Source organism: Bos indicus x Bos taurus, chromosome 7 (genome assembly GCF_003369695.1).
Source record: "Bos indicus x Bos taurus breed Angus x Brahman F1 hybrid chromosome 7, Bos_hybrid_MaternalHap_v2.0, whole genome shotgun sequence".
Taxonomy (NCBI): Eukaryota; Metazoa; Chordata; class Mammalia; order Artiodactyla; family Bovidae; genus Bos; species Bos indicus x Bos taurus.
The window spans coordinates 60,604,958-60,631,438 of record NC_040082.1 but is presented as its reverse complement, the minus strand read 5'-3'; the positions used below and the strand labels follow the sequence as shown (position 1 = coordinate 60,631,438).

Below are 26,481 nucleotides of genomic sequence, written 5' to 3'. Positions count from 1 at the left end.
GGCATGGCTTAGTTTCATTGAGTTAGACAAGGCTGTGGTCCTAGTGTGATTAGATTGACTAATTTTCTGTGAGTATGGTTTCAGTGTGTCTGCCCTCTGTATAGTAATCTGGTGGTTACTATAGTTTAATTATAGCTGCTTTTTAGACTCTATATTACCTTTTAAAATACAATTATAAGAAATTAGGATTCACTTTTAACAGGTACAATTGTACAATACAGAAATTATAAAGTCAAAGATAATTCTTTTAAAATTTATATACACCCATACACACGTACATAGCTTTCTACACAGGCGAAACGAACTGTACAGGGAAGGGAATTCTGGAAAGTATAGTTCTGAATTGGCTAAATTGACCCAACACAAGTCCATCACAATCTTTCATTTGCTTGATGTGAGATAAATGCTCCAATGTTTCTTCTGGTTGGACGTATGTTTATAATTGTTCATTAAATAAGCTATTGCTGTGTGTGTATATGCAGAAGTAGTACCCAAAAAAGAGAAAAGATTGTTTTATTCTGGTTCTAGGAAAAGACTTTTCAAATGAGAGTATCATATAAATTGACATAATCCAAGTTCAAATTCCTTTGTAAAAATTTCATGGTTGAATACAAAGTTAATTGCCTAACTTTGAGCTTCTATATAATTTTCCAAAAAGATTTTTCCCCCACACAGGCTATTTTAGTTGTTTAGGAATAGAAGTCATTTGTCTTGGAAGGAAAGGGAAGAAGCCCAATCATAGAGCTGGTTTAGTGTAGGGTTTCAGAACATTTCCTTCTATATAACATTCTATGGTAAACTTGTCTTTCACAATTCTCATTGACATCACATCTGCAGGATTTCTATACTTGTAAATAATTTTAAGAATATTTGTTTTTATTTTTACCTATGTCTGCAGAATTTGGGTATCTGTAGTTTACTTATGGACATACAAGTTCTTGAATGCAAATATTGAATGTAACTATACATATTCAAGCAAGAGCATCTTTCTTTAATCAAGTAAAAATGTTGGTACAAGACTTGAAATCAGAGAGAGGTGCCAAAGTTTAAAAAAAAAATATTCGACAAGAAATGAGCTAAATAATGGCATTCTCTTTGAGACAAATAAAAGCTGTTTTATTTTGTCTTGACATAGGTCTTTTTACTTCTGTTTTTCCCCAACTGAACACTCTCGTGTTGAAATACTCTCGTCCATAGACTTAGGTTAAAAGTGTAAATGCTTGAAAGCTCTCAAGTAAGGAAAGGCTGAATGAGTAGGCTGCCAAGCGTCACCGGAGAGAAACTTAAGTGAGAGAAGAGGAGGAAGAAAGAACAGTTCGACAAACTCCTCTGGCTGCAGTAGTATAAAATACAGACATTTTGTGATACAGTGACAGTAAAGAATTTTACGGTGGGATTCATTTGACCTACTGTGTCCCTGTGTTAGGAAAAAAAAATCCCCCTAAGCCTTTCTATAGACATTTTTTCTAGTTCCTCCCCCACCCCCCTTCACCGGACTAATTTGTTATGATGTCATCTTATTCTTTATCTCATGTGGGTACTATTCATTTAAAAGGGATAAGGTTTGCTTCTATATTATACTGTATGTAGAGATATTTCTTACTTCATGGGATGTATACTGTTGATTTCTCCTTAGCTTTTCAGTGAAAATGCTTTTCACTGATATCCTCACAGTTTTGAGTACCAGTTGTAACCATTGACAGATGTTTTCAATTTCACAGACAAAAAGGTTTGAGTTCAGACTGTGAAGAGCAAATCTGATCTCTACAATGACCAAACCCCATGACTGGCCTTTTAACCAAGCTTACTAACCAGCCAGTTGTATATATAAAAGTTATTGTGGATGTGGGAAATTGTAGATACTCCAATAGAAACCCTGTAATACCAATACAGAAAATATAATACAGGCTCAAGAGGGAGCATGTATATAGTTTATATATATAATTAAGACTGATTTAAATTGTATGGCAGAAACCAACTCAACATTCTAAAGCAGTTATCCTCCAGAAAAAAAGAGAAAATCTAATACATAGTGGGTAAAACATTTTCCCCCACCTGTCTCCTAAAAATTTGTACTTTGTTGAGAACTGTATTTTACCAATGGTTCTAGTTGCAGACCCTTACAGAAGATGTTTTGGTGTCTCACACATTCAGTGTTTGGTGGGTGAGACAGTGAGACAGTCTCCGTTTTTTCCGTCTCTAGCAGAAGGGGAAAGCGTGTCCCTTTTTTTTTTCTTGTAAAAAGAGCTGCAGAAAACAACAGAACTTGGTATGTGGTAGGATATCCCCATTTACAGTTTCCCCTACTTTGGTTAAATTTAAAAATACCTGCAAGGAGAGTGAAAAAGTTGGCTTAAAGCTCAACATTCAGAAAACGAAGATCATGGCATCCGGTCCCATCACTTCATGGGAAATAGATGAGGAAACAGTGTCAGACTTTATTTTTCTGGGCTCCAAAATCACTGCAGATGGTGACTGCAGCCATGAAATTAAAAGACTTACTCCTTGGAAGGAAAGTCATGACCAACCTAGACAGCATATTAAAAACCAGAAACATTACTTTGCCAACAAAGGTCCATCTAGTCAAGGCTATGGTTTTTCCAGTGGTCATGTATGGATGTGAGAGTTGGACTATAAAGAAAGTTGAGCGCTGAAGAATTGATGGTTTTGAACTGTGGTGTTGGAGAAGATTCTTGAGAGTCCCTTGGACTGCAAGAAGATCCAACCAGTCCATCCTAAAGGAAATCAGTCTTGGGTGTTCATTGAAAAGACTGATGTTGAGGCTGAAACTCTAATACTTTGGCCACCTGATGTGAAGAACTGACTCATTTGGAAAGACCCTGATGCTGGGCAAGATTGAGGGCAGGAGGAGAAGGGGACGACAGAGGATGAGATGGTTGGATGGCGTCACCAACTCGATGGACATGGGTTTGGGTCGACTCTGGGAGTTGGTGATGGACAGGGAGGCCTGGCATGCTGCGGTTCACGGGGTCACAAAGAGTCGGGCATGACTGAGCAACTGAACTTAACTGAATATAAATTATATAATTATATATATATATTATAATCTATATGCACACACACACACAATTTGGCTGCATGGCACTTGGGATCTTAGTTCCCCCATAAGAGATCAAACTTGTGACCCCTGTGCATTGCCTGCAGTGGGTGCATGGAGTCTTTTTTTTTTTTTAATCGAATATAATGAGTTTATTATAGAAAACTTATCTTTATGCTTTTTTTTTTTTTAGCATGGAGTCTTAACTACTGGACTGCTGACGAAGTACCTTAAGTCAAAAATTATGTAGAATTCTTTGTTATTCCGTCGCTCAGTCGTGTCCAACTCTTTGCGACCCCATGAACTGAAGCACACCAGACTTCCCTGTCCTTCACAGTCTCCTGGACTTTGTTCAAACTCATGTCCATTGAATCAGTGATGCCATCCAACCATCTTGTCCTCTGTCATCCCCTTCTCCTCTTGCTGTAAATCTTTCCCAGGATCAAGGTCTTTTCCAGTGAGTTGGCTCTTTGCATCAGGTGGTCAAAGAATTGGAGCTTCAGTTTTAGCATCAGTCCTTACAGTGAATATTCAGGGTTGATTTCCTTTAGGATTGACTGGTTTGATCTCCTTGCTGTCCAAGGGGCTCTCAAGAGTCTTCTCCAGCACCACAGTTTGAAAGTATCAAATCTTTGGCATTCAGCCTTCTTTGTGGTCCATCTCTCACATCTGTACGTGACAACTGAGAAAAACTGTGACTAGATGGACCTTTGTTGGCAAAGTGATGTCTCTCCTTTTTACTATACAGTCTGGGTTTGTCATAGTTTTTCTTCCAAGGAGAAAGCGTCTTTTAATTTTGTGGCTGCAGTGATTTTGGGGCCCAAGAAAATAAAGTCTGTCAGTGTTTCCACGTTTTCCCCATCTATTTGCTGTGAAGTGATGGGACTGGATGCCTTGATTGTAGTTTTCTGAATGTTGGGTTTTAAGCCAGCTTTTTCACTCTTCTCTTTCACCTTCATCAAGAGACTGTTCAGTTCCTCTTTACTTTCTGCCATAAGAGTGGTGTTATCTGCATATCAGAGGTTATTGATATTTTTCCTGGCAGTCTTGATTCCAACTTGTGCTTCATCCAGCCTGAGAATTTCCCATGATGTACTTACTCTGCATATAAGGTAAATAAGCAAGGTGATAATATATAACCTTGATGTACTACTTTAGCAATTTTGAACCCATCTGTGGTTCTCTGTCTGGTTCTGACTGTAGAATTCTTAAGTTTGTACAAAAAAATCTGTATATCTGATAATTTTCATGGTTTGCCTAAATAGAGAAATTTATCAGCTAGTCTTTTTTTAAAAAGGAAAAAACTGATGTATTCTTTTTTTCTCCTTTCATGTACTCTAAAAAATACACAAGTTTCTTACACAGTTTTTCCATTTCTTTTGTACAGGTGTATTTAAAAAATTGCTCAAATTGCCCTATATGTTTTCAATTTTCCCTTCTTTTTTTTTTTTTTTCAGGTAGTCTTGATTGTAATGAAAATCTGGAAAAATAAAAATGTATTTTCTTATTCGACACACCGAAGAACTCTTAAAAGTATGGTGGTTTCTGAGTCTTTCTAAAGAAAGAGAAAGTATTTGATTATAGACAGAACCAAAAACATGATGGTATTAAATTCGGATAGGAGATGAAAGGATTCTGAAATTCTGAAACTTGTTGCTGTTGTGAAATGTAACCCTTAAGGTGTCATTTTTTCATCTTCAATTTCTGTTATTAAGATAGTATGTAGATAACGTTTGGGGCTTTATTAAAATTATATTGGCAGCCATTCCACAGTTTTTTAAAAAGTAGCAATTTCACTGAGGTATCTAACAGTGAAGCCATTAATGAACCTCTTATATATGAAAGTAACAGATTAAACCTTATAATAAGATTCTTTTGTAGTATGTGAGAGAGTTAAATTAGCAGGTTGTCACTACACTGTCCTCCTGCATTTCTGTTTAATATTCGTGCCATACAAGGGAATCAGAAATTATTGTTCTCAAAGTTTAAAATTTTAGCTTACAGAGAATTCAAGAGTGCATAGTAGATTTTATTAGAGTGAAGGGAACCCAAGCAAGGGATTTGCTCCATACTTCAAAAAGTAGAAACTGGTTCTACCTTTTCTGTGTTTCATTCAGGAGAGGGAGTCCTTATTGACACTTGAAAAGAAAGTTGTAAATATGAAAACATGAAGAAACCATGTATCTTCTCAGAAAATAGTTTCAGATTGGAGATTAATAATGAAAACTTGAAATTGACATGGGAATTTGGACGCTCTATTTAGTACATGCTAGTGAAGGAATGATTTCTTACATTTTTGCCCCTCGTGCTGCCCTCATTTCTCTTGAGCAAAGCTCTGAGAGAGTCATTTGTTTTTTTCTCAACTGGCCATTGATTCTTACCCTTTGTCTGTCCTTCATATAAATTTTTTATCCGTCTTCTACAGTCCTTCTCTGATAGTTAAAATTATAGGTTTTGTTTTTCTCAGCAAAACAAGAAAAATTGCTAAAATACATTTTTCTAAATCACCACTTTGACCATCATAATTCTAGTCATCTCCACAAATCTGGACTGGCTGTTCTTGTTGACCATGTTAAATCTGAGCACCTTTCCTGGTCCCTGAAGCCCCTTGGCATTTGGACTTAGCTTTGCTCATTTACTGGTATCAGTTTGTCAGAGGGCTTTGGCCACCCCACACAGCCAGTCATATTGAAATCATGCTTGTACTTTTGTACCTAGGTTAAGGCTGTTTTCTCCACTGCATTCTTCAGTGACCACCCCCCACCCCCATCCCCCCTTTCTAAATCCATCAGCGATCTAGGTGGCATCATCCAATTCACATTTTGGGGGCTTCTTTTATTAGTTACTTATTGACTCTTTGAAATTTAACCTCTGACTAAACTATAAACTCTTGAGGGCAAGTGCCTATATCACCTGAACATCTCATATAGTGAAAGTTGAAGTACTTGTTGAATTATTTAAATATATTACGAAGTAGTAGTAGTAATACAGGTCACACTTTAGCACTGTGTGCCAGGAATTGTTCTGAGTATTTCACACACATTCCCATTTAATCTTCTAAACATGAGCTTCATACTGTTAAGACAGAGAGATTAAATGACTTATTTAAGATCTCACAGGTAGTAAGTAAGTTCACAACTACACTTTGAACTTAGCCTGGTTCCAGATTTCAAGCTCTTAGCCACCATGCAACACTATAGTTCCAGTTGAGAAGAATAGTGTATTAAATGGCCCATACCATAAATTAGACTTGTGATTATATATTCCCTTTCCTCCCCATATTTTGTTATGAAAAATTTCATACGTATATAGAACTGGAAAGAATTTTTCAATTGAACATGCATGTTTACACACACCTATTTTGTAGATTCTGTGATTGGTTTTTTGATATTTCCTTTATCACATATTTATCCATTCCTGTGTCCATCATATTAGTGTTCTATTTATTTTTGAGGTTTTTTTGGGTGGGGGGACTGTGCTGGGTCTTCATTTTTGCACTCAGGCTGTCTCTAGTTGCTGTGCACTTGGTTCTCATTGCAATGGCTTACCTTGTTGCAGAGCGCAGGTTCTAGGGTGCGAGGGTTTCAGTAGTTGTGGTGCGTGGGCTCAGTAGTTTCCGCGCACGGGCTTAGTTGTCCATAGGTATGTGAAATCTTCCCAGAGCAAGCATTGAACCTGTGTCCCTTGCATTGCCAGGTGGATTCTTAACAACTGGACCACCAGGAAAGTCCATCTTATTATTGTTTTGATTCATTTCAAAGTCAGTTGCAGATATTTGGCATATTTCATCTGTAAATGTTACAGCGTGCATCTGTTTAATTTTTTATGGTGAATTTTATACAGTAAAATGTACAAATTTTAAATATTTGATAGGTTTTGCTAAATGCACACACTTTGTATCCCAGCCCTCTATGAAGATAGAGAACATTATATGATTATCATTTTATTGAATACTTGCCTTGTATTTCAAGTAAATGAGTCATACATTTCCCCCCATATTGAAACCTGCTTTTCTGATTGTCCCATGTTCTCTTACTGGATCTTTGGTTTATTACACAGACCTCATTGAGGGCAGGATCATCTGTTTCAGAACATACTTAGAGGTGTGACTAATGGTGGATTTACTGTAGTAGTAACCATTCTCCCTTCCTAAAGTAATGTGGATCTTTAATAGTACCAATTCCTTTGATATGAAGTGTTTCATGAATTAAGTTGACCTTATTCCTGTTAGTTTTCCAATAGAATGTGATTTGCTCATGTGACTTTGATGTTGAGAGGAGGGTGCTGCGCTTGCATCCCGTCCTTTTTTCATTGACTTATTTGATAGATAACTGTTTAAAGGTTTCTCAAATTGAGTAGGAGAAGAGTGTGGTTTTATGAATCCCTTCTCCATCTCTCAGTTCCTTGAAGTCATTCAGTCTTATGACTTAAAAATTCCTCTAATCATGGATGATTTCAAAATTTATATTTCTGGGCTTGGTCTTTATTCTAAATTTGTCATCCACTACTTGAATTTCAGCTTTTAACATGTGGAAAGCAGAATCTTAATCTTTTCCACTCCTCCCCTTCTCAATGTCTGCCATCTGTAGTGTTCTTACTCCCAGTTGATATTAGGTCTTGGAATTCAATTAGTTTAAATTCTAATTCATAAATCAGACTAAAGAATGTAGCCTTTCATAGGTTTTATCTAATCCCTAGGCCCCTCCCCCATCCTCTCTTCAATTTAAACTGAGGAGTGTGTATGTGTGTTTGAAAATTGACATAAAATATTTATAAGGCATGATCTTAAAAATACTGATTATTATTTTGGGAAGCTGCTGCTTCTGCTGCTAAGTCGCTTCAGTCGTGTCCAACTCTGTGGGACCCCATAGACGGTAGCCCACCAGGCTCCTCCATCCCTGGGATTCTCCAGGCAAGAACACTGGAGTGGGTTGCCGTTTCCTCCTCCAATGCATGAAAGTGAAAAGTGAAAGTGAAGGCGCTCAGTTTGTATTTTTAACAGTTATATTTGCTTAATTGTTTTTGTAATAACTTAGGGTGATGTCTTTGCTGGGAAGGTCAAGCCCACTTTAGATAAACCCTTTTATAAGTTGACTCTTTCTTTGACTTCTACCTGTAATTCATCTCACATGTAATTCTAAGTGAGCACAAATTGGATGTCTAGGTGATGGTATTGCTTATGCACTATAATGTCTTTTGACACTTTAGGAATGCTGCATCAAAAGGAAGAAAATTCCTGACCACCTGCTATTAGGTTTTCATGTAGAGGAGTAGGTAAATCTTAGACTAGCAGTTTTACCACAATAATAAAATGGGCTGTAGTTGTTGGAAGTTGATGGCAAATGTCAGAGAGCAGTTTTGCACCTACTGGCCTGAAGGGATTGTCAGGAGACAAAAGGAAGACCTGGCACTGTCCTAGAATGCCTGTAGAAGTGTGCTGAAGGTGGTATATTCTTTTTCCTTTTTGCTTACTGCCATTTTCCCTTTTGAATTTCAAGGGAGAGTTAGGGAGATTGATCAGAGAGAAGGTATCATTGGCAGGGTTATTTCTGGACCCAGTTTCTTAGCATGTGCCATGGGTGACAGTCCTAGCATGAAGCGCCTAATGCTCTTGTCTTTCTATTTGGAGCAAAAGCTATGGCAGAAAATACTTTCACATGAAAGATCAGTGTTTTTGTTGTCAATTCAATGGAATTCTGACAAAACGTATATGAAAATTTAGAGCACAGATGAGGGAAGTAAAGACTACCATCTATGATCTTGAGAACTCTACACTTCTGAAATTTTTAGAACCATGCCATGTTCTCTATACCTGTGTCCTTTATCCCCTAGGGTGCATTCCCCACCCCCCACATTAACCCAGCAAAATAACTACTAATGTTATATATGTGAAGAGTGTTAGGGGTTTTATTTGGTCATAGACCTGAAGTGAGTGCTATTTATTAAGAGCAAAAAAGTCACTATCCTTAAATGGCTCATATTTCTTATCTTTTGACAGTATAAGAATGGTGAATAATATTATTTGATACTTGAATCTATACAAAGGGAAGGGTAGACTAAGAAGACAACTCAAGATGTGTACTTGTGTTTCTAATAGTATTTCCCAAGCTGTATAGATTCATTTGCAGCTGATGGGCATTTGGTTTTGTGGAATCAAGGAGTATTTTTGAAATTATGGCTATTTCTTTAAAAGGGGTTGCTTAGCAATGGATATATGACAGTTGAACTTTTCCCTCTTAATAGAGTAGCTTACCTTTCGAGTTTTGGAAAGCATGAAGAGAAGTGGATTGTGGTTGTAAAAAAGGAAAGAGAGCAATTAGGGTCAAGAGATGTGGGAAAGTGCAGAAAAGTTATGGGTAAAGGAACAGATACAGAAGTTTGCCTTGTTGGATAAACCAGATAATGATCTTGAAAAGAGAATATCAAGAAAGAAGTTCTTGAATTGAAAAATCTGGGCCACATGATCTATTTTGATATGACCAAATGTAGGTCTTCATTCTGAGAGGTTAATTCCGTGCAAGTTTTACACTGTCCAGCAATCATGAAACATATTCTGTTTGACTGATAGGTTGTCTTTGTCTTAAAATTCTCATACTTCACTTGATCAGACCCCTCAGTAGTTCTGGCAGATCTGCCTAGGACCCAAATCCTCCACAATTGGATGGGCTGCTTCCTAAATTAGATGTAGACTTGAAGTATGTTTTTTCCTAAGGAGAAAAACCCCAACATAATAGTGATCCTTAATCTTCAGTTATGTATTTTGTCCTAAAATAAAATTGTCAGAGGCTATCAATGAGATTATTTTATATGTCTTTTGAAAAATAATATCTGTTTATGATAATGGATAATATGTGTTGGCCTATGTAATTACTTGATTTTTAAGTGCCTTACTCAGAAGGAATTTTGGAATTAGGAATTCTAAATCTTTAAATTTAGCCTTGATTCATAAAGCCAAATCAGAATAATGCTGTGTCTAATATTATAGTACATTTATATAAAGCAGATTACTTGACTGTGAGATAATGTGGTCAGTTTTATATTAGTATTAGGTATAAGAAGTGTATCCAGGTTGTTGGCTTATTAAAAAGCTCTTGCTAATTATCAATCTTCATTTTGGATACCATATGTTAACTTAGTGTAGAAAGTAATACTGGAAAGTAGAGAGTTTCTGGGAGCAACTCAGGAGCTTAATATGTCTTTGATGGGATTAAAGATGGATCTGTCACATCTAGTTCTCACATATTGTTATTAAAAATAGCAAATATTTGTTAAGTATTTACTGTGTGCCGGCCTCTTCTCAGGACTTTGCATGTATTAAATTAAACTGCTATTAATTCCATCTTAGGAGTTAGAGACCCAAGGCACAGTAAGGTTGATGAACTTGTCCAGCGTGACAGGCCCAACTGTGGAGCAGGTCTCTAATCACAGGTGTCTATTTGCTCTTGTTGAAATGTAGAAGGTTTTGCTAATGACATACAGAATGAGTTTTAAATTTTAAAGACAGTTAAATTTCTGACAGCTATTCACACTAGTGAATGCTTTATCTTTTTAAGTGTGTTCTTTCTTAGGAAATTGGTAATCATCTTATAGATTCTTATCCAAATCATTCTTTATGATTATCATCAACATAACTAGAGATGCATGAAATGTGCTTCTCTTCATTCATGATGTAGTGAAAGATTTTTAAATTGTACTCCTAGCCTAGAAGATTTATAATGTAATGGTAGGTTAGGAATTTACTGGATGTCCCTATGTGATGAACACTCTAGCTTGGGTCCCAGGGATATTATAAGGAGGAAATGCAAACTGTACTTCCAAGTTGGATACATATTCATTCTTGCTGACTTTATAGGCTCTTGCCTTGGGTCACCACAAAGGCCAGATCATACTATAGAGCATGCATCATGTGTGCGTAGTCTCCTTTTCTATAGTTTTTTCAAGAGTTGATGTGAAAAACATCAACTTTTTACCTATTCTGTAAAAGCTCTTTGGAGGTACTGACATGTTTTCCTTATTGTTCCTACAGCTGGCTCTTTTTTAAAGGCAATTCAGAAAAAAAAAAAGGCAATTCAGACTTTTGGATTTGTATCATTCCCCCCAAATAAATTGACGTGCTTCCTTTATCAGATGAAAGCTGTTGATTTTGTTCTTTCCCTTGACTACCAGGAAGATCAAAGCCAAACTAGTGTATACTAGAATACTCTGTTAGGGCTTTATGGGTGAGTTAACCAAAACGGTTTAGGATCTGGTAAAATTTCTAGATTCATACACAATATTCACAATATAGTTTCAAGAAATTCTTGGCATCCTATGAAACATTCTCGACTCCCTGCCTTTGATCTTTTTGCATCGGTATTTCAACCATTCTGTATGTGTGAATGTATTTAACTCAATTTCCTTGACTTTATAGAAGTAGACCCTATGTAAATAAACACATTGCTTTCAGAGATTTTGAGGTACTGAGCAGTTGCCTTCTATGTATAATATTTGGCAGCAAGGCCAGGGGAACATTTTTGGTTCTCATGATAATGACACATATAAATGGCTATAGAGTTTTTATCTTATGGTTTTCCAGAAAATGCGAACTGGAGATTGTGTGTGTGTGTTTGGAGAGAGAGAGAGAGAGAGAGAGAGTGTGTGTGTGTGTGTGTGTGTGTGTGTTTGGTAGAAATACCAGGGCATAAAGGTGGAGTTTTTGTGCACTGAGCACAATTGTGAATCAATATTCAGTCAAGTTATGACACTTTTGCTTCTCTTCACTGTGGTTCTTGGTGAAGTCTCTTCATGGAAGCTGTGAAAAGTCTTTGGAAATTGTCTCTGGGGCCACAGTTTTAAAATCTGGTCCCAAATGAGGAAAGAGCCTTTTCTCTTTAGGTGATGGTGTAGCCACCGGCCTTCAGAGTTGTTGGTGGTTGTTCATAGGTGCTCCGTCATGTTGGGTTTCTAGCCAGGAGGCCTGGGCTAGCTTTGCTCTAGGTCCTCCATGTATAAAAGGATGGTATATTCAGTTTGTGGGCTCTACAGGATAGCATGTTTCATTGTACTTGCCTTTGGAGATTTCTTGCTCTTTAGTGTCTCCTTCAGATAGGGCTTTAGGGAGGTTCAGCATCTGTCCCTAAGACTGTTCCCAAAACATTGTCTAGTGATGAGGAACTCATGCTATGGGGAGATACTGGGAATAGCTATGATTTTCACCTTTTTTTCCTTTTCTTTCTTTGTAAAAGACAATTTGTAGTACATTTTGTCTCTCTAAGGGAGACCAGAGTACCCAGCTGGTTAGATATATTTAAAGAAAGAAAAAAATCTCTTTAAACAGACCTTGAATAATTCTATTATAAATCTGAGTGGGAACTTGAGAATGCTGTGGCATACAGGCAAAACTAATTAAAATAACCGATAAAGAAATCAGATGTAGCTTTACATGGGATTTTCAAGATTAAAATGTACGAGAATTATGTTAATAAACTCTGCTTTTAACTCCATAAAGGATAGGATCTCATTTCTTTTGTGTAACTTGAAACCACAATCACCTGTGCCCTCTAGTGCATACTGTATGAGTTAGTTTGAGTCAAATTTTGTATTGTGCTTCCTGCCTCTGCTCTAATTACTGCTGAGGTTCTTGGTGTAAGAACTCTCTTAGCCCCTCTGATCTCCTCATCCCTGGATGTTTGTTCCTGTCTATCTGGTCTTGCTGCACTGCTGGTCTGGAGAACTGTTAAGGTCATCCTGGCAAGTACGGCGACCTGTGGCAGTCAGTTCTCAAGGCCAGGTTAGCTTCTGCCCACAGTGCTGCCCAGGCAAAGTGCCCTGTCCTTGGGATGTTTATGCCAAGCAAGGAGAGATTGGTTAAGAATATTCCCTTCCTTTCCCCTATCCATACTTACTGAGCTGCTGTCTGGGACAAGGTGGATCATGTAGGGATCCTAGAGACCTCAGCATGGTCAGCACCTGTGGACTTCCCTTCCAGGAGTGGTGTGCAGGGTACTGCTAGGATGTGTACTAACAGATCCCTGAGGTAGAGGCCACGTTGCTATTTGCTGGGTATAGGCAATTGAGTACATTTTTGAGGTTCCCCAGGCTGTGGCAGAACACAAATGTTAGAGGGGTGAGGGATGGTGGCCAGCCTTGGGCCCGGTGAGCCCCATAGACAGCTGTTTGTCCAGTAGCAAAGGCTTGTGATAGAGTAGCTTCTTATTGTATGACTGCTGTTTATCAGCTGGGTGGTTTTTTTGCCTGCCCCTCTCCCCCGCTTTACTTCTTGGCCTAGTTTTTTGCCTGTCTTTGAATGAAGACAGGTGATGATTAGCTGCCCTATTTCCAACTGGCACATTTGGCATTATAGAGAACATGGTACAAAACAACTGTTCATTTAAGGTTTCTGTATCTGTCATAAATGATTCTTCAAGTTTCACATGTCAGAATTGATAGGTTCCCAAGGAAAAGCTTCAGGAAAAAACAGACATTCACTTTTTACAGTATACACAATTTTAATAACAAAACTTCCCTGTACACTGCACTTGGTTACCCCCTGCCCCAGTATAATAGTATTTTCTTCTCCCTTCCCCCCCAACCCACTTGACCACCTCCCACCCCACCCCACCCCCCTACCACTCCCACAAAAAATGGCTCTTAGGGTGATTGAACACAATATGTTTGGACTGTACTTTTAGTTTCCAGTGTTGGTCGGAAGGTTCATCAAACATTCCATAGATTAGGCTTTTAAAAATTACCAAGGAGGAACAGGTTAATTGCAGGAGTAGCAGACATTTCCAAAATGTTTGCAATAGCGATATGAAAGCTTAAATAGCCATTTACTATTTGTTTTAACCTTAAATTAAGTACTACGTGTTTGCCCTAGGTTAGGAACAGAAATATTTAATTATCTATCTTCATCTCTTTTATCTTTTTCTAGTTGAAGCCGTTTAACCTGTAAGGTATGAAAAGCATGTCCACAAACAGATTTTTGAGTCAGATCTGTCGTATTGCTTTATTAGGAAAATGATCATGTAAAAATAATATTTCAAAATTTCATATTGATACCCATACTTTAGAGAGAACAGGGCATTTATAGTCTCCACCCCCCATCGTTGTGTAGAGGAGGTATGCCTAAAGAAAACGGTGTGCCTGTTTTGAATTTAGGGTTAAGACCTAGTGCTACATAGGTAGGGCTCATTTTTATTGGAAAGAGTCTAGATCTTGGTGACCAGCATTAGAATAAGCAAATGGATTTTAATAATTAGTGGAGTTGGGAAGTTCAGTCAATTCCATTCAGTGAATTGGTACAAAAATTAACTTAGCCACATTAAGAAATTATGTGTGTTAGTGCAGATTTTTGGCTTAAAAATTAGTATCTTTTCTGTTTGTTGTTGGCAGTGGGTATTCTCTGAGTTGTATGCATTTGTAAATTTATCAACTCACTCTAATTTCAGAAAGGTGATTGAAATCCTGGCAAGCTACAGAAATGAATATAAATAATTCCAAACTAGCTATTGGTTACTAGGTGGGTACAGTATCAGAGCCTTCGTTAGCTTCCTTTTTCCAGAGAGATTTATTTTTCTGGTTTTCAAGTGGTCATTTTCTTCTAATCTTAAAAATGAAAAAGGGGGGATGGGGGAGTTGAAGAGAATAAGACAGTAAAAAAGGCCTAACATTATATTGCCAGCATCTGCAGTGTAGTTGTGATGGTCTTCCACCCGAACCAGTTGGTAAAGAGAGCACATATGACTAACAGTCTCATCTTCAAGCCTGTGCTGATACAGAAATACAAATAGACCAAAATTAAAAGGAATCTTGCCTTCTATAGGCATTTGAAAAGGGAAGTTTGCTCTTTAAATGGAAAAGGAAAGCGCTGTTTGGCACTGTTATTCACTTTTCTCAGAGAGCATTGCCCAAAAGATGAAGGGCCAAAAAAATCTGTTATTTTTCAACTGAAAAGTATGCCTTGGTGGCCTTGGCTATGCTGTTCCCCTGAATTACTAAATGGCTTGATTTTCCAATTTACTTTCCTATGTACATTAAGGATTTTGCCGACTGATGGTCCATTTTACTAACTGTAATCTTTAGGATTAATGTGGGGATTCCCAGCCAATATTTCTCACCCTTCTGCTCACAGTTTCAATTAATTTGGGGTTGTGGTTGAAATGATGGAAAGTACTCTGCTATCCTTCAGAGCTAGTGGAATCTTGTATGTCTAAGACACAATTGTATTGTGACAAAGCTGTTCCCTTACAAATGGCCATGCTTATCCTGATAAATGGGTTGGTAAATTTTAGCTACTGGAGCTCTCATTTGTTACAGGGGCTTCTGATCCAGCCCTTCTGAAAGGAAAGTGTGAGCTGTGCCCTATGCTGGGAAATCAGCTTCTATCCTTGCCCAGGCAGACCTAGGGTCTAGTTTTATTAAGAGATGAAATGTTCACTGCTCAAGATCTGCTGAGGTGGACTGAGACTTTACCAAACAAATCTGCCCACCTTAGAAATTGTAGAGAGCACATTTTTACTATAATTTGTGATCTTGTCTGCTTTTTACTGAGACACATTTTCTTTGAAATGTAGGTAGACATCTTTCAGTATTAAATCTCATGGGTTAAACTATAGTCTTAACATGTTTCAGTTCCATCCTGGGAAGAAATAGGCCTTGAATGAAGTAAAGGATAACTTTTTTTTATGGTAATGATTTTCTCTAAGAATTTATGCCTTTTTTTCTTCATCATCAAATGTCAGTTTTCATCTTCTAAAAATCAAGTCAGTAGTCTAATTTCATGGTTTTTGCTAGTATTTTTGCTAGTGGAACCTCATTTATGGAAAAATTCTGTGTGAATTGGTAACTTATATCTAAATCATAAATATGTCATAGTCTCTCTGGGGAAATCATAATTGAATAAACAAAATACTTGTGGCTCTTTTCTACACGAGAAATGTGATATCATTATCATTTTTAAATTGCTGAACATTTATATTAATAACAGAGAATCTCCCCCCTCACCCCTTTCCAGCTGCAGGTCCCAGGGCCTTTGCCCTGTTTGATTCAGATCATGTATAGTTGCCCATTTGCTTTGCTTCCTTTTAACTTTGCTAACCTGTTTCAGGGAGAGTTAGATTTCAAAATGCTGCCTTTCTCTCATCTCCTCACCTCCTTCGAGTTACCACTGTGTGGCTGCATAGGCATGTAGAGTGTTCTGCCATGAGAAGGTTTGCTTCAAATCTGTGTTGTTCCCTTTACTTAGAAGGACCTGCTCTTAAACAGTAAGAATTGATATCCATTAAAAGGTCAAAATTTAGCATGTAATACTTAGAAAGTACTTTTTAAAAATGGTTCTTTTAAAATATATTCTAACAAGAATCAGTATTATGCCTGTTGCTAGCCAGTTATTTTTAATTTGGCTTTTTGAGGCTTGAAGATCAAGGAAAGGCAGAGGAAAGAGGTTTAAACCCCTTTGTCAAGGCATCTTTGATCATGACAGTTGAGGGGAGGGGGAGGGAGAGAGGGGGACAGGGCAGGGAGAGGGGGACAGGGAGGAGAGAGTGGGGAGAGAGAGAGAGACAGGGAGTGAGGGTGTATTTGTGTGTGCTTTCAAACTAGAGTGAGAAGCTGGTCATAAGATTGTTAAATTGACTCAGTTTATCTCTTTTCTCTCCAAAATAATTTCTATATCTTTTTTCACATATAAATGTAAGTATAGGATTTAGTAAACTAATTAGTAAAGTGATAATTTAACACTAGTTTAAAATAATTATCTAAATGCCACAAAAATCAACATGTCCATTATAAGTCAAACTAGAGATATGATACGAAGTCAGTGTCATTATTTAGTATAGATTTCATTGTAATGAGACCTTTTCACAATCACTTGGATTCATTGTTTATATATATTAAAGACTTACTCAGCTTATTAGAATTACATAAAGGGTTCTGATTTCATAATATGGACTTTGATAATACCTACTAACCCAGGCAAAAACTCTGGAAGAAGAGTGTTTAATATTGACCAGTCTTCAGCATACATAAAATTCTACTCCCCACACTGGCATTAAATTGTAGGTTTGAGTAAATACCAAATTATCATACAAGAGAACTTTGCTAAGTCTCCTTTTAAGCAGCAAGCCAGTTGTGGTACTTGGGGTGGAGAGCAATGATCAAACAAGTATTGATCCATATCTCTTTCTGCTCAGTAGCGTCTTTCCAAACTGTTTTCAGTAGAAAAAAATAGCATATGGAGACCTTAGTGTAAATGTTTACACACAATAGTATATAATTACATACATGAAATGTCTTATTTTGAAGTAAGCATTTTTAGACTTTCCCACAAGAGTGCAAATTAATGTGAGCATTGCTTCATTTAACACTTAAAATATGGTTTCATTTAAAAAAATTAAAAATACTTCAACACGTCAGAAACCTAAGTCTCCACTTGGTTTGGAAAAATTAGGCTTAATGTCACCATTGGTAAAAATTAGATATGTATTTAGCCCCTACTATGTAAAATAGGTTACTTATCTGATGTAATTTTTGATGATGGGTAGATATTATACTTCACATTCTTTGTATGGCAGCTGCTGACACTTGCACTGTCCATAACCATTAATGATGATGAAGGGTCCTTCATGGGTAGGTTCATATTCATTATATGGTCCTTGGTCTGACATGTTTGACATATGGAGTCGTGTTTGGGATCGGAGCTGCCTGTGGTTCTGAATCATTGAGCACTGCCTAATTCTTCTTAAAGTGGGAGGGCAGCACTTCCTGGAGATGAACACTATAAAAATAATAAAAAAGAAAGAAAACAATAAAGCCATTGTTCCTGTAATTACCCGCTGAGTGAAGATGGCATTGTCTGGTTCCGGGAAGTGTTCCTCAGTAGTAACTGCTATGCCTGCAGTAGTTGGGATTTCTTTGTCTCCCACATGGTAACTTGATGAGCTTATTCTTTTTGTATATTCAGTGGTTGGATCTTTATAAGTTGTAGCCATGGCAGTGACGGTGGTTGATAAATTCCAGCAGAGCTGAAATCCATGGACTGCATCTAGTATATCCTCTCCCTGGGTGTGGTCGGGGCTGTGGCATAGGATGGAATGTTCCCACCGACCTTGGAAACTGCCTAGCCAGGAGGCCAAAGCACATATTCGAGGGCTGCATTCCCACAGATTGCCAGAGAGGCCAACGGTTGTGAGGGACCTAAGGGAGTTTAAGATCTTGGAATCAAGGCTGTTTAACTTGTTGTTATCCATGAGGAGTATTTTAAGATTAGGCATCGTTTCAAATACTGTCAGATCGATGGCTTTTATTTCATTTCCAGTCAAGTCTAGTTTTTCTAAAGTGCCCCAGGTCCACTCCATCCCACATGTCAAGTTGCTAATTTTGTTCCATTGTAAGAAGAGCGTGTGCAGACTGCTTAGCCGTAGGAAATGAGCAAAATTAATCTTCGTCAGCTGGTTGTGCTCTAGATGAAGCTCTCTCAGTTTGATTAATCCCGCAAATCCATTGCGAGCCAAACTTCGCAAACGGTTTGTGCTCAAATCCAGAAACTCCAGACTACGACAGTCCCAGAACAGGCGTACTGGGATAGTCCGCAGGGAGTTGGACCGTAAATGCAAGGTCTGCAGCTTCCGGAGGCCATAGAAAAGCTCTGGGTGCAGAGATGACAGCTGATTAAAAGACAGGTCCAAATTTTGCAGGTTAATCAGTTGGGTAAAAGTTGTGTTTGGCAAATAAAATATTTTGTTGGAACTCAAGATTAATTCCTTAAGTTTATATAGTCCTTGAAAAGCATCTTCTTTTACTGTTGATATTTGATTGTGGTCTAAGTGGAGCCAGGTGAGTTGACTGAAGCTGGCAAATTGATCCCTTTCGAGCTCTGTGATGTGATTGTGCCTCAGGGACAGGCCCAGAGAGCCCTTGTCTGTGGTGTTTGGCACTGAGTGGAAGCCCTGAGAGTCGCAGTAGAAGAGCAGCTTCTCACAGCGGCATTTGGGTGGGCACGCCATACCCAGCGCAGGCAGCATTTTTAAAACCATACTCATTGCATATATTGCTGCTAGCATAGGGGCCCCTAATGGCCACTTGAAATGTAAGCCTGCAGAATATAATTTAAGGAAAACAAGAAGATAGAATATTTTTCAGCAGAGCATACGGGCTTTTAAAACAACAACAACAACAACGTTATGGCAAAAGATTTCACTACATATAACTTATTTTTTCATTTGCTGTAAAAAAACTAACCTTGTTAGTATGACTAGAACAAAACTTAAACCATTAAGGAGATACAACACATCTGTCATCAGCAATATATATTTTACCTAAACCTCAAAATCCAAAAATGTGACAAGTGATTTCTCTCATAAAATGTGAATTCAATGGCTTATTTTAAAAGCGTGACTCCTTGCTTACTGTACAAGACACATTAAATACATGGACTTACCCATTCTTCTGAGCACATTGGAGGCTGCATTCAGTCTCGGTTGTCAGACTCAACGCAGTGAGTCTGTAAAAGGCTCTAACATGCAGGAGCCTTTGACCAGTTTCCTGTTTTCTGTGTCCCAGGCTTTCCGAGTAAAATTGAAATCCACCAGGGCGAGTTGTTTTTTCCTTAGGATATTCCTCTTGAAAGCATTGGTTTCATTTTCTTTGACCACTCTAAATCAGTTTTGAATATAAGTTATTAATTTCGTCCTCCTCTAACTGCTCAGCTGGTTAATCAAAGCTTCAGCCTCTCCTTTCCGCAGCCGTTAGTTCTCTCGGTCTTAACTTGTTGATGGCAGATGGGCGGCTTGTTGCAGAGAAGAGCTCCTGGAGCAGCATGAGTGCATTTACTGAAAAGCTTTTCCGAGAAACGGCACAAGAATGGATTTGCTTATGTGCTGCGACCACACAGAACTGTATATAGGCTGACGTCACCGGGTGACGTGTCTTTTGTTTGGGTTTTCCAGAAGCTTTACTGTTATAAAGCAGCGTGCTTTGTAACAATGTCGGGGTCGTTGTAAGACCCCCGATTATAATAAAGCGAGAAAAAAGAACTCCTGACCTGAAAACATGGTATTCCTTCAGTGTAGGAAGCAGCAGTGAGGTTGTAATAAAGGCTGCATTCAAGAAGATCCTTCTGAACAGTGAGTTGGGTTAGCAGAGTGACGATTTTTTAATGCTTGGAAGAGCCAGCATTAGACTGCCGATTCTGCATAGAGAGAGCATCTAAATGGGCAGGAGCCTGTACGATTTATGAAGTGCTGATTTAACAGCATTCTATGTGAGTGCCTGCTGCTCTGGTAGTTTGGAAAGCTACTCAATCACTTGGTTGTCATGCTTGGTTAAAATAGAAGTTACGACTATGATTTGCTTCAGATGTGTTGGTAAACTAGCTCAATAGGCTTTGCTTCTTTGCCATTAACAATTTAGCGTTAAAAACCAAGAATAAAGGAGGGAAAAGGTTGGAAAACAAAGAATTTGGTTATTCTACTCTTTGAGAATTTTAAGAGAAAGCTAATTAAAATGATTTCTCCTTCTTTGTCTTATTTTATATAATAGTGTTTTATCACAATACTAACTGAAAAATAATAATCCAGAAATCTTTGGATGTCTTGGTAGGAGAAAAGGGTAGGTTGATATAGTCATTTAATATTGCATGCTCTAAGTGTTAACAGTGGAACAGAAATAATTTAGGACAGGTGGTACAGCATGGCTAGATTATGACATGGTCGTTTGTATTTACCTCAGAATTTCACTTACTCCTAAAGCTAAAAGCCTCTAGCGATCTGGGTTGGGGTATTGTGGCCCTCAAACAATAGAGCATTTGCATGCTCAACAGCGCCTATTGGCACACTTAAGAACTGAGTCTCATACTAACTGTTGTTAGAATCTCTCTAGGGAATACAAAAGATCACTTATACTTTGGAATAGAATTTTTGCTTTAGCTGTTTTTACTTGACCTAACACTATCTTCTCCTGTTGAATAGTATCACTTTTCAGAATTTGGTTACGAATATACAGCTCCATGTTTACTACTGTATAAACATGAAAGTTATTTCTAGTGTGAGTTAGGGTCATAGTTTCAGGCCTGATGAAGATAAGGCCTCTTGTACACCTGACATTACTGATTTGGCCTTCTTGGCCATTTCTCTCATACCATTTCTCTCATACTTATCCTCAGTAGGTCTTGTTTCAGACTTGAAGGCAGAAATCTGAAAACTGCCCCATGGTATCTGTGAAACCAGAACACCATCAATCTGTTGGCTTCCAGGCGCTTTATCACACGGGGTGTGTGTAAGAAGTTATTTTCTCAAGGGGTGTTGTGTCTGTGTTGGAATGCAGTGCCAGAGTGAGGACTGAAGACTCCACGGTGCTTCCCTCAGGTCTCTGTGGAGACAGCAGCAATTGCAAGTGTGTAGTTTGGCTCCTCCTTCTAACAGACCCCAAGATAGGATTAGAGGTATAAGAATTTTATTGAGGAAAATGCCAGGAATGTGTAAAGGGAGAGAGAAGATGACAGAAATACTCCTTAGGTTTGGTAGAGTCTAAAAACCCATGGGGCATGTCTGACACCTGTGAAAGGAGAGGGGAAAGACAGACCCTACCAGCAGGACAGTTCTCAGTCAGCTTCTCCAGGCCAGAGAGAAGTCCCCAGGCCAACATTGCCCACGAGTGGAACCCCTTATTCTCAGGAACTAGTATTCCCAGTTTTCCTGTTCCCTGGTTAAGGAAGAGAGGGAGAGGTCCTCGTTTAGAATTCAGGATGCCATTCCTCCACTGACCTGGATCCTTTCCACAGTCTCTCTCTCTGTAGGCTGGAAGTTCTTAACCCGAGTCCATAATTGGCCTGTAGAGTTGTGTTACTTGTACATTTTTCTGTCAATAAAGTTTAATCAAATTCTTAGAGTCTGTGACCCTAGGTTTCAGAGTGACCATTCTGTGGGAACAGAATTGTTCACAAAGCTTCCAATGAGGGGTGTCTGGTAAGGGTGGTCTCTCATTTTTTTTTTTTTTTTTAAGGAAAAGAAGTCCTGGGGATACTATAAATGCTCTTACTGAAGTTAGTCACCCTCTGATGAAAAAAACCTTTGCAAGGCAGGAGGAGCTGGATTAATTTCTCCCCTAAAGTAACCACTTTAGTTCCATGTGGAGAAAAGTGTTGAAATCAATTGGATTAGAGCAACCATGATTAGGAATGAGTTATATGTGAAAATTTAGAGGGAAAAGCATTTCCTTCCCCTTGAACTCTTGGTTCCCTTCTGCTCTTGTAGTCTACTTGGCCTACTTACAGTATACTAACAGATAAAAAACCCTTAAATTACATTATCCTAATACTATTATAACAGATTTGTGGGCAAGGAAAATTGTTCAGAAAAGCACCAGTGCAATCAAGAGTATTTTTTGATGCACCTAGAGAAGTGGGCAGTAATGCCTGCTATACCACAGTACCCAGAGAGCACGGTCTGTCTAGGTCATTAGCTGTCTTGCCCACTTGACTTCTCTTTGGGTTCAAAAGGTTTAGGCTGTGGAATCAAAGAAGATGTGATGTTTGTCTTAAAATGGGTTGGAGTACACTGTTCCTATTGAGGGAGATTTGTATCGTTTTTTGATCTTTATCTCTCGTTAGCTAGAAGGACTAAAAAGAAACCCATGTTCTTTCTGAATTAAACCTTTTCTTGGTTTCATTTCACAACGGCTTTATTCTGCATACATATGCCTTTGACTTAATTAAAGTGGCAATACAACCTCTGGAAAGTACTCTTGATATCATCTGTTTCAATTTTCACTGTTATAGTTGTTCGTGACAAGGCAAAGGACAAGTAAAATCTAGCCTGTCTGTCCTCTCTGTGAATGGGTTTAAGCAAATTAAATGAGTCATGTGGCCAGGTTTAGGTGTTAATACTTATCTGCATTACTTTTCATGAAAGTTTGCTTTTAACATATATTGCTAATCAGGAATAAATATCTCTTTGGAAAAGCAGATGTATAACGTGAAATTTTCTAATCTTTTGTGTTAGGGAGCTGGATTTTGCTTTATGCTGAAAACTCAGGTGTTTCTTAACCAATCGTGCCCGACTCCCCAAATTTTCATATCCCAGAGGTGCTCGGTTAAAGAAAATCTTCTGGCTACCAGTCTTGGTCATGGTTCTTTGGAGGTCTCTTCACAATTATCAAAAAGTTGCAAAAAGATATAAGATTTGTGGGTCTGAATATATCCCTTCCCAAGAACCTTTTAGGATTCTTAGTTGGCAGCCACAGTTGGGCCTAAAGATGCTGGTATCAGTATCTTTATTTCAGTGAGTTTTATCAATACTAGCCTTTTTTGAGAAGTGGGAGGGAACGAGGATGAGAGAAAATTATAATAAATCCTAGAGTTCACTGTTTTTAAACATGTGTTTGGAGGCAAAGATTGACTATTAAGTTTTTGATTTACTCTTTATTTTTCGCTGTGCTAGGTCTTTGTTCCAGTGTATAGCCTTCTCTTGTTGTGGAGCACAGCCTCTAGAGTGCACTGGCTTAGTAGTTGGTGCTGTGTAGGCTTAGTTGCCCCATGGCATTTGGGATCTTGGTTTCTAGTTCAAACCTGCATTCCATACATTGAAAGGGAGATTCTTAACCACTGGGCCACAGGGAAAGTCCGTGATTTGCTCTTTAAGAAATTACTGGGGTTTGGCACTAAACATCAGCTTGTTATCTTCCCAAGAAACAGAATCTGTCTGACAGAGGCAGATAGAATATGTAAGGATTGATGGCCTTTCCAATCTGTCATGTTAGACATGGGCTAAAGAGTAGTTAATTAATCATCAAGTTAATTGATTATCCTAGGTAGAGCCAGAGAATCTGAGAACATTCAAAATTCTAGGCCCTTAGATTTTTGGTGAAAACACAGAGGACCACTTTGAGTGTTAGTAAGTATCTCTGTTGCTGAGAATCTTTCCTTCCAAAAGCCTTTTAAGAAGCAGACTGTCTACATTAGGCCTACAGAATCCACAGTTTGATCCCGTCCTTGCCTTTCATTGATTGTGATATTTTAAAAGTTCTTTTGTTACTTTCATTAAACATGACTGAGAGAGCAGAGAGAAGGAGTGATGGTTACACTGATGATGATGAGCTGTGTTCCTTTTGATGCTGTGACTTTCAAAATGTGGGATTTCTCCTAGTTTTGGAGACATGTGTTTTTGGGCAATTGTTGCTATTGGCAGGATGGCAGAACTAGTGTCGTGTGCTAACATTGTGTTCTGTGCCCACAGCTAGAAAATTCAGCAGTAAATCTTAGGGTGATAAATCTTAGCTAAGGGAAAATCTTCCATAGAAGTTTGAGCTGAGGTGCTTTTAAACCACAGAGATCTTTTATTTTACCTATTGTAGACATCAGACCAACCCAAACCAAACAGAACAGTCCTGAAGTCTTGATAAGTACATAGACTGATTGAAATTTATATTACCAAGCCCTTGAAGATTCCCAGTGGCTCAGTGGTAAAGAATGTGCCTGCCAATACAGGAGACTTGAAGGTTTGATCCCTGGATCTCGAAGATCCCCTGGAGGGGGAAATGGCTACCCACTGCAGTATTCTTGCCTGGGAAATCCCATGAACAGGGCAGCCTGGTGGGCTACTGTTGATGGGATCACAGAGAGACGGACCCAACTGAGCGACTGAACACACACACATTTCTTATTCTTGCCTGCCCGTGGCTTCATTGTGTTCATGTTTCCCCCATCCTCTGTATGTGGTAGGCTTCATTTTTTATTCTGAAATAGAGCCAAGTTTGGATTTATCTTTCCTGCTGCTTCTCCCTTTCTGCATTTAGAGTAGCTTTCTACTTAGATATGTTTCCTCCTGCCTACATAGACGACCACAGGCTATACGAAACCATTTGCACAGGATAGGATTAAGAGTTGAGATACCCATTCATATTTAGAAGAATCTCTTTCAATTTTAGTGGGCTCTTTGACCCACTTGGCTAGGTTTAAGTGGGTGAATTTGCAGTATATCAGCTATATGCAGTCTTGGTTGTTGAAGCTTGGAAATGCCGTTCCTCCCTCTTAGTGTCCTCTGGGGTAGAGAGATGGCAACATGTGCTTAAGGCAAGCAAAGTATTTGAACATGTGATATTGTCAATGCAGAGAAATCCAATAACAAAAACTCGGCCCAAAGAGAACAAGATCACTTCTTATTAGGAATGGCTTATAGCAGCATGTCAACATTATAGCTGCTGTTGATATATTGACCCCATGTTGCTAAGGCTTGAGCTCCCATGGGAGCTGATTCTTTTCCTCTGTTTTTTTTTTGCGCTTTTGAAAGTGAGAACATGGTGGGGGTCTATCTAATGGCTTCATAATTTTTCCCTGTGTGTGAGCATACACGTGTACCTAATAGCTTCATAGCTTTACCCTTGTATGGCTATACTATAATCTATGGACATGTAGTTTTTTTTGAGGCCTTTGAGACAGTGTAAAATGAATATTCTTTTAATATCTTTGCATACTTAGGCAAGTTTATATATAAGGTAAGTTCCTAACAAAAAATTGTTGGGTTGTAGGGGGTATATATTTAAAATTGATAGACATTGCCACATTACCTTCCAAAGAATTTTAAACCATTTATACTTCCCTCAGTAGTCTGTAAATGTATACTAACCCTCCCCTCACCCTAACACCATAAAGCAGACTTTAAAATTGTGAATCTGATAGGTGAAAAATGCTCTCTTTGATGTGTTATGAGTGAGATTGAGCATCATTTTGGATGTCGGTATACTGTTAGTTTTGTTCTTTTCTGTGGATTGTGTACTTCATTTGGTCATTCCATTCCCCACTCCTACAGTTGGTCATTTCTTTAAAGATTTGCAGGGATTATTTGCTTATTAAAGAAGCTAATTTTGTTTGTGACATATTTTACAAATATCTCCTCCAGTCAGTCATTTGTCTTTTAAAGGTTTTATGATCTTTGCTATATATGCTTAATTTTAATGAATGGTGAAACAGGTGATAATCTTTCTTAATATTAAGACACACACTTGCCATATTACGGTAACGATCCAGTACAAGTTGGTGAACATGAAATTTGTAGTATCTTCAGTAAACAGAGAATCCCTATTAACCCATTATCTTTAGCAGAGAAGAGGATCAGATCCTTCAGAAGGTTATTTTTAAATCAATGCAGAAACCAGAAATGTTTCCTGGTTTATCACAAATCTTAACCTGATTTTACCAGTTAACTGAGCTTTTAAAAATCCTTCTGTGCAGGGCTGCAATGGAGACACAGACATAGAGAACAGGCTCGTGGACACGGGCAGGAGAGGGTGGGACGAATGGAGAGAGTAGCATGAAAACATATACACTACCATATGTAAAATAGAGAGCCAGTGGAAATTTGCTGTATGACTCAAGGATCTCAAACTGGTGCTCTGAGACAGCCTAGAGGGGTGGGATGGAGTGGGAGGTGGGAAGGAGCTTCAAGAGGGAC

At 38.3% G+C, this 26,481-nt stretch overlaps 2 protein-coding genes across 5 annotated transcripts in view; one reads left to right on the top strand and one right to left on the bottom strand.

The window, feature by feature from the left end:
* CTNNA1 (catenin alpha 1) overlaps nucleotides 1-26,481 on the top strand; it is a 342,350-nt gene that overhangs the window by 260,623 nt on the left and 55,246 nt on the right. The window lies entirely within an intron of this gene.
* Nucleotides 13,955-20,296, bottom strand: LRRTM2 (leucine rich repeat transmembrane neuronal 2). Its single transcript, XM_027546358.1, has 2 exons — nucleotides 19,476-20,296; nucleotides 13,955-19,130 (listed from the first exon to the last, which is right to left on the bottom strand). The coding sequence occupies exons 1-2, from the start codon at nucleotides 19,477-19,479 to the stop codon at nucleotides 17,584-17,586; spliced, it is 1,551 nt and encodes a 516-aa protein (XP_027402159.1). The 5' UTR covers nucleotides 19,480-20,296; the 3' UTR covers nucleotides 13,955-17,583.